The 15,507-nt window shown below is 33.2% G+C and overlaps 1 protein-coding gene across 6 annotated transcripts in view; it reads left to right on the top strand.

The window, feature by feature from the left end:
* Nucleotides 1-15,507, top strand: part of ZDHHC17 (zDHHC palmitoyltransferase 17) — a 189,843-nt gene that overhangs the window by 41,001 nt on the left and 133,335 nt on the right. For all 6 annotated transcript variants that reach the window (XR_013350553.1, XR_013350552.1, XM_077845573.1 and 3 more), the window contains exons 4-7: nt 3,325-3,402; nt 4,012-4,156; nt 9,514-9,578; nt 10,209-10,371. Coding sequence is in view for 4 of the 6 variants with exons in the window: in XM_077845573.1 (XP_077701699.1) it covers nt 3,325-3,402; nt 4,012-4,156; nt 9,514-9,578; nt 10,209-10,371 (451 nt within the window). In the remaining 2 variants the exon portion in view is untranslated. The remainder of the gene's footprint in view (nt 1-3,324; nt 3,403-4,011; nt 4,157-9,513; nt 9,579-10,208; nt 10,372-15,507) is intronic.

Here is a 15,507-nt window from a genome sequence, read left to right on the forward strand (position 1 = left end):
CTTACCATTATCCCAAGTACTTTTTTTTTCTTTTGGTTAAGATTTAATTAAATTAATTAATTATTCATTTTAAAGAGAGAGCATGAGCAAGAGGAGGGACAGAGGCAGAGAGAGAATCTTAAGCAGACTCTGTGCTGTGTGACACCCCACATGGGGCTCTATCTCACAACCCTTGAGATCATGATCTGAGCTGAAATCTAAAATCAGGAGTGGGATGCTCAACCAACTGAGCCACCCAGCTCTCCATATCCCAAGTAATTTTTATCTCCTAATATAGCTATTGTGCTTTGGGGGAGAGTTTCTTTATTTATCTTTTAGTGCTTCCTTTGAATTTCTAATTTTATTTTTTACATTTTCAATTTCAAGCATTTTTTTTCTTGATCTCTGTACCCCCCCCCTTAAAAAATATTTAGTTCTTCATATCATGAGTATATTCTCTTAGATTTTGGAGGATATTAATTGTAATTTTCGTTTTGTTTCTTAAATTTTTCTTCTCTATATATTACCTATTTATTTTAGACTTCTGTTTATTTTATCTCCTTCTGTACTTGAAACTTTCCTCAATTATCTGGTCATATTTAGGAGAGATATATCAAAGCTGATTGGAAGTTGTAGAACTTACATCACAACAGGATCCTCCCAGATGTCTGTTTCTAGTTTTTCTGTGGAGTTGTTCAGTGTTTCTTAGAGAAGAATCTTCTAATCTCTTTGTGAGAAGGAGCTGAGTATCTTGAGTATATGCATGCTGACTTGATCAAGGTTATGATTGTTGTTTATAGTGTAAACTTTCATTGAATTATTGTTTTTTTTTTTTGAATTATTGTTTTTTCAGTATAGTGTCTCATATGGTTCTCTGATTTAATTCCATGAGTCTTAAATTTCTCTAGTAAAGGTGTACTGAATATACCTTTGAGAAAGTGCTGAATGGTTGAGTGTTAAAATCAATGTGAGCCTGAGGCTGGAGCCAGAAATCCTCATTCATACAATGAAGATTAGGGATGTAAGAATGATTCTAAACTTTATTTTTTTATTTTTAAAAAGATTTTATTTACTTTTTCGTGAGAGGCAGAGAGAGAGGCAGAGACTGGAGAAGCAGGCTCCATGCAAAGAGCCCGATATGGGACTCGATCCTGGGACTCCAGGATCACATCCTGAGCTGAAGACAGACGCGTAACTGCTGAGCCACCCAGGTGTCCCAATTCTTTAAAAGAAGAGTTTGAGTTAATATTACAATAATTTTAAAATTCTGAGTAGTCACATTTTAAGTTTGAACATAACAGTGCACAAAGAAATACTTATCTAGTACTATCAGCTTCCTGATTGTTTCAGTGTCACTAAAATGCCTGTGATGTTAAATATTGAACTTTCAGTGAAAATATAAGTTACCAAACAACTGTTTTTTCAACTTTTATTAGCTTTTATTTATTTTTTATTTTATTTTATTTATTTTATTTTTTCTTTTATTAGCTTTTAGTCAGTATTTTTGTTTATAGTCTACTTTCTTCATTACATTCTACAGAGGTAACAGTGACCTTTAATCTCTTAGTCTTTCTAGGGTTTTATAACATACTCCATTTCGCTTCTCATTGGTATCCCCCTCTGGAGACATAGGTGTTTTAGCTATTTACATTTTATCTTTCAAATGGTTATTGATATCTCTTGTTCATTGATGATCCCACCTCAAAACCTAGGGATCATTAATTAGTACCTGCGAACATTCCTTGATAATCTCGTAGTAAGCAGGGGGGCTTGAGTTTAAAAATAAGAATCACAAGACCATCTCAGAATTATGTAGTTTTGAACTAGGGTCTTAGCAGCTTTAAAGAATAACATGTTATAAAAAGTTAGTACTTCTCTTCTAGTAGTTTGCAATGAAAAGGCGATAGTTCTTATTTAGTATGCAGAAAAAAAGTTCTCCTGTCCTTATGAAAAAAAAAAAAAAAAGTTGCACTGGAACCAGTCTGGAAGTCACTTTTTTTACCATAACCCTAGCAAAGATTTGAAATGTGAATAAAAATAACTTTCAGGAACAAATATATTGACTAAAGAGAAGGTAATAAAATTGCCTTTAAAAATATCCCAGTTTGGGGATCCCTGGGTGGTGCAGCGGTTTGGCGCCTGCCTTTGGCCCGGGGCGCGATCCTGGAGACCCGGGATCGAATCCCACGTCAGGCTCCCTGCATGGAGCCTGCTCCTCCCTCTGCCTGTGTTTCTGCCTCTCTGTCTCTCTCTGTGTGACTATCATGAATAAATAAATAAAATCTTAAAAAAAAAAAAAAAATATATCCCAGTTCTTATCAAAGCTGTTTGGCTGAGCTATACTTCTCTTTGGGCTCAAAAAACCATTTTCAACTATTATATAATGTCTACCAAATACCTTAGGAAAGAATTTAGGAATAGTTAAATGTTTGTGTTCAGTCTAATGTCTCTGATATTTTGGACGGAAATATTTTAGTCTGGAAATATTTTGTTAGGTTACTTTAAACTGTTTTACATGATAGAGTGGAATCTGGCACTTCATTACGTAATGCTTTAAAAATGCCAATTTAACCAATACATAAAGCGATAAAATTCTGAATCAAGCATGTAAGTATGAGTATATTAAATGTTTAAAACTGTGCATTAAAAGTGAATGCATTAGTGATCTAAAGCAGTAATCACTTAGACCAGTTTAAGAATCTCAGTAATATACGGCATAAAGCATTTGACATCAAGGGCTTGAAATCATTTATAGTCAAGATTCATTACATTGATCAATCCAAAGTAAACATTATGATAAGCAGCTAGGTCTTGTTCATTTCAGAGGATATCAATGTTATAATGTTAATATAGTAAGAAGGTTGCTCATTCTTTTTAAAGCAACACAGCTTTAAAGGTATAAGTCATTGTAAGGAACCTCTGTGTTGTAACTTATAAAATTCTTGCATGTATATTGTTTGATTTAATCTACAGTAATTTTGTGAGTAAAGCTCAGCTTCTACCCATGGTAGACTAAGTGGCCTATTCTACACCTTTTCTCTCTATTGCTGCTCTCTGATCCAAGTCCTGTGGTTCTCTGACTGCCACCTTTTTTGTATGATTGTTATTTGACACTGCTCTTCTTTTTTGTAACTAAAAAAAATTACTTTCCTTTCTTCTAGAACAGAAGAGTGATGTGTTTGATAAATTCTACTGAATATATTTTTTAAATATCACAAAAGAGTGTTTATCATCAAGGGCATAAACTAGTATGAGGTCTACAGTGGAAACATTTTTACGTTTTTTACATAATTTCTTAAAATTGAAATGAAAGTTGTCTAAATTATTTAAAATTTTGTCTTATAGATACTATATTTCGAAAGGTGCTATTGTGGATCAACTTGGAGGAGACCTAAATTCCACTCCATTGCACTGGGCCACAAGGTTTAAATTTGCTTCTGGATTTTTTTTTTCCTTTGGTTCCTTAATGAGTCTATAAACAACTTTTCTTTTTTTTATGATATGCTAAAATGAATGGGATAACCTATGCTAATAGTTAATATCAACAGTGTACTAATATATTGCTGTACACTGTTATACCTGCATTGACAGCAAAGTTTATTGTCCCAAAGTGTCTTTAGGGAATTCTCTATACTGATATTAATCCAGTTAGATTACAACTGAGTTAAACTTTGGATTTGTAAATGTAATAATTATGCAGCCTCTATATATTTACAATTAAACAAGTTGCCCAGTTCATGGGACAATTAAGATTATATTTGAGTAGAACTAGTAGTATATAGTAACTATTTTATGTTACATATTTAAATAAGTTATAAATACCTAAAAAATTTAAATGTTATTTCAGTTGAGACTTAAAGACCATAAAATTATCCTAATTATCCCATATGTCTTGACATATACATATTTTAAGAAACTTTAATAAAAATTGTGTAATCTTTTCCACCATTGCCCTATTTAAAAATGATCTTTCCAGGAGATCCTGTTTGAAATAACTTTATATATTTAAGTGTTTATTCTTTTATGTTTTAGACAAGGCCATCTATCTATGGTTGTGCAACTAATGAAATATGGTGCAGATCCTTCATTAATTGATGGAGAAGGATGTAGCTGTATTCATCTGGCTGCTCAGTTTGGACATACCTCAATTGTTGCTTATCTCATAGCAAAAGGACAGGTAAAAAAAATCACAATGGTGTGGCTTTTAATCAGATGTTCTTCATGGTTTAAATGCCTGATATCATTGGTGTTACAAGTGTAACAACCTGGTGATATTTAAATAGTACTTTCTGGTAGATGGAAGAGAATAAATAAATAATATCCTTAGTTTGATATTGAGGTATTAGAGTTAAAAATAAGAAAGATAATAAAAAACCAGATAGTGATCCATTAAATTGCATCTTTTATTTCTGAGAATGATAGAGATCTGAGAAAGTAAGAAAATTCAGGTATCTATTCTTTCCCTTAATTACATCTTTTGAGTATATACTCTGAATTCATTTAAACTTTTTTGAACATTTTACTGGTTATTTTTTCTATTAAGTACTTCTCATAGTAGGGAATCAGTTTCTGCTGCATTAAATAATGGTACTTCTCCATTATTACATATCTGAAAACATGATTACATGTCCTCTTACATATCAGAAAACTTATCATGATTTAAATGATTCTTCCTGATTTTTCAAGAGTGTGTACTGTTATAATCACATTAAACAGAAAACAGCTTATATATACCATCTTTTTGTGATAAATATATTTTGTTGAAATTAAGATCACTCAGTTTTTCTTTCATGTCATTTCTCTGGTTATACTTAAACATTAGTTTTATAGCTAAGAATCTCATAAGAGTAAGACAAATGATTTTAATTCATTGCTATTAACATTTATTTTAAATTTTATGCAGATTTGGAATTCGAATAGTGTTTATTTTATGGATTCTTTAAGATATTTGTTGTTGGCAGTGCCACACAATGACATTTGTGTGTTGTGAATTAGATTGTAAGGAAAGTGGCATAGACTGGCTAATTGTTAGATTGTAAGGAAAGTGGCATAGACTGGCTAATTGTTGGAAGAGGGGTTTATTATCTAATATGTGTTAACAGAGTACCCCCAAAATCTAATGGCTTTAGAACAGTGCCAACCATTTATTACTTTGGGTTGACTGGGCTTGGCGAGATGGTAGCCCTTGTGATAATCCCTGGGGATTACAGTCATTGGGGGCTTGACTGGAATGGAGGATGGCTCACTCATCTACTTTGTGCCTTAATAGGAATGGCTAAAAGGCTGGGTTCGGTTGGAGTGCTGAGATAGTGAAGATAGTGATTTCTTCTCCATGGTACCCATTGACATAGTCTTTCTAGCAGGGAACTAGACTTTTTTTTTTTCTCAAAGATTTTATTTATTTATTCATGAGAGAAACACAGAGAAACAGAGACAGGCAGAGGGAGAAGCAGGCTCCATGCAGAGAGCCTGATGTGAGACTCGATCCCAGGTCTCCAGTATCACACCCTGAGCCAAAGTCAGACACTCAACCGCTGAGCCACTCAGGTGTCCTGGGAACTAGACTTACGTGGTGGGAGCTACCGAAAGAACAAAAGCAGAAGCTGTCTGCCTTTTTAAAGTCTTATGTCTTGAACTGGCACAGCAACATTTTTGTTCTATCAGTTAAAGCAAGTAACAGGGTCAGTCTCTGTTGATTGTGTGGACAACGGGTGTGAACCAGCAGGTGAAGTTTGTTGGGCCATCTTTGGGTACCAACTGCCACAGATTACTTTTGTTTTCCCAAATTTCTTCTAGACTGGGGTTTGGAGCAGTGGATGGTGCTATAACACATGATAATGTTAGTGGCTTTTTATTTTGCAGGTATACATTTATATGTGTTCACTTTTTATTTTGGTTTTTAACTGGGTAAGAAAAGTGGTATACATTTTTTGAGTCTTTGTTAGCTTATTGATGTTGGGGTCTGGATGTTTCAGTATTCTTTATAACTTTGGTGTAGGATGTTGGCTATAAAATTCTTAAGGGACAGGGATTTCTACCTGTCACATTACCTTTTGTATGATAATATATGCATGATGATAATAAATGTCTGGCAATTTTCTTTTTTTTTTTAAAGGTATCTTCAATATTTTTTTAAATTATTTTTTATTTTTATTTATTTATGATAGGCACACAGTGAGAGAGAGAGGCAGAGACATAGGCAGAGGGAGAAGCAGGCTCCATGCACCAGGAGCCTGACATGGGATTCGATCCCGGGTCTCCAGGATCGCGCCCTGGGCCAAAGGCAGGTGCTAAACCGCTGCGCCACCCAGGGATACCCAATTTTCTTTTTCATGAGTAGGTTTTTATTTTTGATTATTCAATTCTTTCGCTACAAAAGTAGCATGCTTATTATAAAATATTCAAAGGTAAGAGAAAGAGTATGACTTAGAAAATGAAACTCCACCTTCTTCCCTTAGCCCCCCCCACAATGAGATTACTTTCTTTAGCAGTTTAGTATATATTTTTTCCATGTATACACTAATTATAAAAGGAAATTCCTCTAGTGTTCATGACACCATACTCTAAATGAGGTGCAAAGTCTTTCCCTGCAGAAGGACTACAGAACCATGTGTGGTCTAGTCGGAGATACTCTCAGGCCCATCTTTTGTCATCTTCCTACTTACTCTGCTTTGATACACCAGTCTTCCTGCTGTTCCTTGAACAGCTCTAATATGCTGTTGTCTTCCGGCCTTTGTGCTTGATCTTATCTTCTTCTGCTTGGTAAACACATTCCTTAGACAAACAGTTCTCTTATTTCAATCAGATGTTTGCTCAAATTTTATTAGTTCTGATTAGTTCCCAATTATAAGTAATAATAAATTTAGTATATTTTTTTCTCTTTCCTGTCTTTAACTGACTTTATAATATTGTTTTTCTTAGTGTTAACTTTGTTCTGGTAGGTATAACTACATTTCTTTTAGTTGATTTTCAGCTTTAAGTAATATCCTTTGATTCATAGCTATTACAGAGTAGGTACTTCTACTTTCTTTTCAGCCTTTTTCCATTTTCTCAATTTTTGGTTAATTGTATCAGTTTTACATTCCTTAGGACATATAACATTTCCATTTAGTTTGTCATTCTGTTCTTCACATTTGTTTCATTTAGTTATACTGTTAAAATATATTTAGTGCTCACTACCAATTCTTTTGGATGATTTTCAGGAGAAAAGGGAAAATACTAAGTTATGGAGCCCTGTTGATCATGGAATCCCCATAAGCTTTTGATCTGGGCTTGTTAATTCTTCCTTATAGAGAATACCCATACGTCCAGGCTGAACTTGGAAAAGAAGTACCAAGTTTTAAACCCCGACCCAAAGAAAGAAAAGGTTGAATTTCATTTTTCTTTTAGTATTCTAGAGATGTGGCGTTATTTTACATTTTTAATTTTACTTATTGATATTTTTTAATACTATCACTTTTTAAAAAGGATATGAAAAGACAACTAAGAAGGAAGAAGAAACTAAAACAAGAATTTACATGTTTGTTTTCATTGGACATCAAATTTAGTTGAGCTCTCTTAAAATTAAGAAAGTGAAAGAAGTAAAATTAAGTTACAGTACTTGGCTCATTCAAGAAACAAGGAAACTTGTCATTTCTGAGAGGATTTTCTTAAAGATTTTTATTGAAAAAAATCAATGTGTATATTGGAAATATTGAGAGAGGTTGCATAAGATGTTCCCAACCATTGTTAATGTATATCCATAAATGGATTTGTAATGGATAAGGTGTAACATTTGGATTTCAGCATTCATGATGAGGTACTAAAAGTAATGATGTCCAAGGATGTGTGTTCTAGTTTGTCTGATGTACTGATTCTCAGCATTTTTTATGCTTCATTACACTTGGATAATGTTCATATTTGAGACCTACTCCCATCAATAATAGTGGTTCACAGAGAACTGCATAGAGGTATAGAGTGTTTTGCAGTGTACTCACTATAACTCTCTCCTCTCTGCACTGACTGGCATGTTAGATAACACAACTTGGATTAGAGCTGCTGCCTTTATATAATCCAGGAATGGACGATGCAGAAAAAAAGATTAAGGAACTGCTTATCTATTAAGCGTTTGTTATGTTCTAGGGTATGGGCTAGGTGCTTTACACACATTATTCCATTTAATCATCACAAGGATCTTACGAAGCCATTATTTATATTGGCATTTTTAGATGAAGAAGCTGAAGCACAGAGAATTAAAGTCATTGTGCCAGTTTTATAGCTATTAAGTGGTGCAGCTAAGAATTAAAAACCATGTCTTTCTTATTCTAAAGCCTGTACTTTCCCCAAACAAGTAGGTAGATAAATGTCTTTTTACTTAACAGATGGTTGTTGATAATTTACTCTGCTGGGCACTGAGAATACAAAGATGAAGTTAATATAATTTTAATCCTCAAAGAACTCCTGTTCCTGTTCTAGTTAATGAGACAGATGCCTCAGGCATATATAGTCCAGATTGGAGTTAGGAGAGATAATTTTAAGGAAGTGAAACGTACAGAACCTTTGATGCATCAAGATGTCTTGAAAGATTTAGTTAACTAGGGAAGAGTTTTAGTTGAATAGATGGTAGTTTTAATTGTAATTTGTTAAAAAACTAAGCAAAAGGTTGGGGAAGTATCATAGGAAGGCAAAAAGTTGGCTGGGAGAAGGAAAATAATCATGGTTTACTATGCATTTTTTGCTGGGTATAGTATTCATGTATATTTATAATATAAATATCAAATATTTATAGCACCAAAAATACAATAGATCTCTTGAAAGAATAAATAGGTGTATATTTGTGATGGGGCAGGAAGAGAAAAGAGGGAAATTCTCATTTCACATACTGAAGAGTCTCAGCAGATAATGCCTAAAACTGAAAAATCAAAAAGTAGCAATTCAGTCATCTTATTTTAAGATTTGGAGGACTAAAAGAGATGAAAATAGTGGGGAGTAAAACAGAATTGCTTTATCACCACACACTTTGCAGAATTATTTGACTGTAAAAATGTACATGTGTAACAATAAAATAAAAAGCAAACTTTTTTCAGTTTATTGAAAAGAGAAGTCTTTTTATTCCTCGTTTTGAAATGCCTAGAAATAAACAAGGTTTTATTATTCCTCTTTCATGAAATGGTATAAATCTCTTTTTCACAGACTTATTTAACTTATCCTCTGTGAATGAAAGATGAAGAATAGATCAAGATTTCTAAATGTAAAACATTGAAAAGGGTGATTAAAGCATCTGAAAAAGGATATCTATAAGTATGTTACTTAAATACATATTTAATGTATAATCCACTAAATATATCCCACTAATGAAAATATTTAGTGACAAATGATAGTTTATTTTAAAGTTAGAAAAGAAAAAAAAAAGTTAGAAAAGAAAAATTTTCAGAAATCAGCCTTAATTGAGTAATGTTACATTGGCTTCTCCTATGATATGTAAATAGATTTTTCTGAGTAAATTTGGTAGGAACTTAAAAGTCAGTAAAAATTTCTTTCTTTTTATTCTATCAGGATGTAGATATGATGGATCAGAATGGAATGACACCTTTAATGTGGGCAGCTTACAGAACGCATAGGTATGTAACCATTATAAAATATTTAAGATCATTTTCAACATATTAAAATGTAAAATAAGTGATGAGAAAAAGTAGTTAATGTTCTATTTACTAATATTGAAAATTCTTATGAGTACATTGTATATAATAAATTACCTTTTTAAATGTTTGAGTCTGGGCTTACCTTGACCTTGGTAATGGTAGTATCTTTATTCTTTTAGCAGTTTTTAAGAATGAAAGATGTTACCTTATTTTTAAAAACTATTTTTTTCGTGTTATTTGTATATTGACAGGTTTACTATATTAGTAAGTTACCTGAAAACATTTTTGGAATAATCCAGATTTAAATTTAAAAATGTGATTGTTTAATTATATGGCTATTAATGACCTTACTCCCTAATCAAAATTAGAAAATGTCAGGACCAAGTATGCCCTCTCTTGGAACAGTATTGTTTTATACGGGTGTTGCATATCCTTAATACATCATATTAGAATGTCCCCTCGTTACCAATTATAAGGTTGAGTATAGGCTAGAATAGAAGTGTTCCAAGATGGAATGCAAATGCAACCACGATCAGTTTAGTGTCTGTAATGATTTCTATAATTGAAATTAGGGTTGTTGTTGTTGTTTTTTTTTTTTTTCCTTTTCAGTGTGGATCCAACTAGATTGCTTTTAACATTCAATGTTTCAGTTAACCTTGGTGACAAGTATCACAAAAACACTGCTCTGCATTGGGCAGTACTAGCAGGGAATACCACAGTCATTAGTCTTCTTCTGGAAGCTGGAGCTAATGTTGATGCCCAGAATATCAAGGTAAAAATATCCTATATTGATTATGCTATGTGAAATGTTAAGATCTTAACTCCTCAGTAAAAGATAGGCTTTTTCATAGAGTGTCAAAGAGGGAAGAACCCTCTTATTTAAGCTCAACTCTTTGCTTCCATGCAAGAATTTGTTTGGAAAGACTGGATTATTTGCTTTTGTCTTTTAATATTGAAGTAATTTTCAGATTTGATGGTCTTTTCATTGGTGAATTCTTACTGACTTTTGAAAATTAAGTTCTATAATATGTATTTTCATAGCTGAAGGAAATAGTTTTCTGGTTTCTTTAAGAAGATCAGTACAGAGATTCACAAATTTGTAGTTAAACCACATTATGCATAACAACTTCTAGTAATTCTTTGACTTGTTATTGTCTTATTTTAAAGGTCAAGATCTTTAAATTTGATAGGCACCTTGATGATGTTTATAGGAGAACCCACTTCCCCCAGATGTTGGACTAATCCAGGAAAAGTACACAGAGTTATCCAAGAGCAAAGCACAGTTAACATTCACACTGAACATTTAGAAATTTGTAGACATTTTATGAGTACTTGAAAGAAAATTCTATTACTAGTCTTAAATTTTTACTTAACCATTCTAATTTTTAAAGCCTGAGTATCTGCCATGACTTTCAGCAACCCTTTCTGTGAAATGACTTTAAGTTTTTAAACATCATCTTTCAGTATGTGAATTCATAAGTAACGTTATGCCCTTTGACAAATGTTCTTTAATTTTGACTATAAATCATAGTATTTTCTGAGTCATGTTTCTTAAATTTCTAGGGGATATGTGCTAATTAAATCTGAAAGAGATTTGAGCCACATAATCTGAAATGGCAATCAAAAAGAAGGTTATCTCCTGCTGGATCAGGGCATCTATTTATGTTCCAATGAATAGTTCTTTCTGTATTTGATTACTCTGAGGTTGAACTACTAAAATAATACAGCTTAGACTAACTATATGGAGCCTAATTTACTTGAAATTTTAATGAATTTTTAAAAATGAGTTTCATTAAAAATGTTTAGTTAAAAGTAAATATCAAATATCTTGTTGGAAACTATAAGAAGTTGAGAAAACCATATATTTTCTTTCTTTTTAAAATTTCAAGTCATTTTGTCTCTATGCAAAGTGAACAGAGTGACCTAATATCTACCAGTAAAAATTGAAAAGAGGAAAGTTGGTATACCATAGTGCCTGGCACATGGTGGGCACTCTAAATATTTGTTGAGAGACTGAATGAAGATTTATGTAGTCATGAGCATAACCTGGAAGCTAGTTTTCATGACTGCTAGTATACCTGTCTGCCACTTCTGTAATTCTAGAGAAAAAAGTTTGCTTTTCCAAATGTCTTTAAATAGGAAGCTCAGAAAAGTTCATAACACGGTGTCTAGTAAATTAGGCCGACCTCAGGCCTAGAGGATAAGAAGGAAGAAGTTTGATTAAGGCTGACCAATATCTGCATAAGAAAAAATTAGTGAGTCTACCTTTATGTTTTATATCTGAATTGCTTTAGAGCATTATTTTTCTTCTCTTTGGTACCAGACACCCATTCCTAAAATGATCATGCCCCAGGAATATATTTCAAAATATTTATTTTAGTGTTAATATTAGTGAAAAGATAGAACCAATTTCACCATGGCAAATATTGAGTCTTTGTAGATTCTGCCAAGAGTCAGTCACATCAGTGTATTGAAATAACAGTAATGCTAAAAATTGTGACAACATGACTATACAGTTCTGGAATTTGAAGCTAGTAGTGTGTATTTTTAGACCATTTAAAAATATTATTTCTGTCCATATAGAATTTAGGTAACTTCACTCAAATCATGATCTTTAAGTATTTGAAGTGTGGTTTGTAAATTTAATGTCTTTCAAATAAATAGTGAACCCCCTTGCACTTCACCTTAACCATTGCCTAAACTTTTATTAGACTTAGAATAAGAAATAATCTATAATGAATTTCAACAGGAAGGTAATGGTAAGAGAGATATTTGAAATGATTTATATGGTTTGTACCTTATATTTTTAATATTTTGTAGGTTCAGGCACATGATCTATTTGGTACCAAGATAGAATATGCTTAAATGTAGCTTGCTGGTTTTTTCTTTCTTTCTTCCTTTCTTTCTTGCTTTATTACTTTCTTCCTTTCTTTCTGAGAGAGCACTCAAGAACAGGGGGGCGAGTCAGAGGGAGAGGGACAAGCAGACTCCCCAGTGAGCAGGGAGCCTGATATGGGGCTCAATCCCAGGACCCTGGAATCATGACCTGAGCCGAAGGCAGACACTTAACTGACACCCCGGCACCCTTGAATGTAGCTTTCTTAACTAGTGCACTTCGTATGAGTACCTTCGAGTCCACAGTGTCATATAATTATTGTGCATGTAAAACTTTTTTTTTTATTCTGAGAGACAGCATGAGTGAGCATGTGTGGAGGGGACAAAAGGAGAGGTAGAAAGAGAATCTCAAGGAGACTCCTCCCATGAGCCTGAGATCATGACCTGAGCCAAAATCATGAGTCATACGCTTAACTGACTAAACCACACAGGTGTCCCCCAAAAGAAGTTATTTTAAATGTAATTCCCTGGTAGCTTCTGGAGTGACAACACCATCATCATTATGTTATTTTTCTTAATTGAGGTATAGTTGGCATGCAACATTATGCTAATTTCAGGTACACAGCATAATGATTGGAACATAGAGTGGGGTGACCACTGCAGCAGATCCAGTCAGTATCTCTCACCATTACATAGTCACAAAATGTCCTTTTTCCTTGTAATGGAAACTCTTAAGATTTACCTTTTAGCAACTTTCAGATATACAGTAGATACAGCCGCTATTCTGTACATTACATCCTCAGGACTTATTTTAAAACTAGAAGTTTGTACCTTTCAACTCCCTTCACCTATTTCACCCCTGCTTCTGGCAACCACCAGTCTGTTCCTCTGTATCAGTGAGCTTGGTTTTGTTTTGTTTTATTTTTGTTTTATAGATTCCACAAACAAGTGAGATTATATTTATCTTCCTCTGATTTATTTGAAGTGACATTATTTTTAAAGAAAATAAAGTCTAAGTAGTTGGTTCAGTTGCTCAGGGAACATTTATACTTTCAGAATAAAAATAATCTTGCTGTCTACACTGGTGGAAAAGTAGAATTTTGTTTTCAAATGCACTTTTTCTGGAACTTAAAAGATGAAATAAGTATCAGCTGTTTTTTTTCTAGTGGAATCTGGCATTCCTAATATGCTGCTCTGTAGTCACCACCTTCTAGTGGAAACTGTTTATTCATTTAGCAAATATTAGTGCTGGGGAGTCCAGGTGTTTTAGACAGATGAAGTCCATATTCTCTCAGAGTTTACATTGTATTAGGAAATAGTTAATTAAAACACACACATGAGACATACAGGCAAATATGGTACAGTGATGAGGGCTATGAGTGACTTGTGAATACCTCTGAGGAGCTAGCATTTGCTTTGAGACTTGTCTGATGAAGAAGGGATCAGTTATACAAAGACACGTGGGAAAAAACTTTGCATGTAGAGGAGCCTGCAAGTTGCAAGTCCCAAGGCCAGGAGTAAGCTTGCCATATTAGAGGTGCAGAGAATGACAGCCTGGACTGAGTGCAGTGAGCAAAGGAGTGAAGTCACTGAGAGAGGCAGGTGCCAGATCATGCAAGGCTACGATAAGTGACTTTAATTATGTTCTCAGTCATGAGAAACAGTTGGAAGGATTTGTGTAGCCTGGCTTTATACCTTGTGTTTTAAATATCCTTTTAGAAATATTTAAAACTTTGGTTGCTGATGGAGAATGCATTGAAGAATTAAGAAAATGGAGAGGATGAGTGGAGCTCATTTAGGCCGTTGTAATCAGGCAGGTAAACTTAGTTTAACCTACTATTACAGGAATAGAGATGGAGAGAAGTGAATGGATTTGGAAATGATATTTCAGAGTAGATTAGATATGAGGGTGAAAGGAAATATTGACGGCTGAATAAGTAAGTGTAATACATATTGAGGTTGTGAAGATGAAGGAAGAGGACTTGCTTGGCGAGGGTGAAAGGAATTGGTTCTATTTTAATCATATATAATTTGAGATGTAGTGCCTTTTAGTTATGTGGAATGGCAAGCTAATTAAGTAAACTTAAATTGGTGTGAATTTCAAAAGGGAAAAATTTATTAATTAAAAATAACCTAGGTTCTTTGTCCAGGAATTTGAGAAATAAAGTTGATTTATGCCTGTTTATTTTTCCATTTTTCTTTTTAAGTCTTAAAGAGAGTCTAGTTGATCATGAATTACAACAAAAAAATATGTAGTCTGAAAATCTGGATATGGCTGTAATAGGAGTAAAAGTTGCATTCTTCAAAGAATATAAAAATTATACTTTGTGTTATACAACTATTTTGTTGATCCTAATCTAAAATAGCTACTTTCTAAATAAGATTAAACTTAAGTTTCTTAGAGATTATATCTTTATATTAGATATTTGCCCTTGTAAATTATTTGAATAAGGAATTCGATTCTTTTAATATGTAAATAATGATTTTTTTTTTCAAGATAAAGTAACTTTAAAATGACTGTTTTGATCCTTAGAAGAACAAGATTAGCCATATAACCTAGATTAGAAATTCTTAATCTGGGACCTACCAGTGAATTTTGGTTAGGGGGTGAGCCCATACGTTGTTACGAAGAAATGACTTGTATCAGTACTTTTCGGGGAGATTGTCAATGGCTTTCATCAAATACGACTCAAAAGAATTTAAGAACCATGGCCCCAGAAAATAGTTACATGGAATAAATCCAAATCTTAAGAAGCGATAACAGTAAGGGAAGGAAAAGTGATTTGGGATACTAAGAATTAAAAAAAAAAAAAAATGACCTATGTATGTAGTAAACCCTTCTTATGGTAGCATCTCATTTGTGAATTTTTAAAAAATAATATTGTTCACTCTCCCACATGTTTTGGTTGTACAGATAAATGTAGATGAATTGAGTTTTGGGAGAACAATTAATCTCTGCTGCCCAAGCATGTATAGTTTATTCTTTCTAAAATTATCAAACAACATAATTTTTAGTTTGTGCAGGCTATAAAATTACTGAACTTTGTTAATAGATTGAAAGACTCTTACATGG

The sequence above is a fragment of the Canis aureus genome, chromosome 13 (assembly GCF_053574225.1).
Source record: "Canis aureus isolate CA01 chromosome 13, VMU_Caureus_v.1.0, whole genome shotgun sequence".
Lineage (NCBI taxonomy): Eukaryota > Metazoa > Chordata > Mammalia > Carnivora > Canidae > Canis > Canis aureus.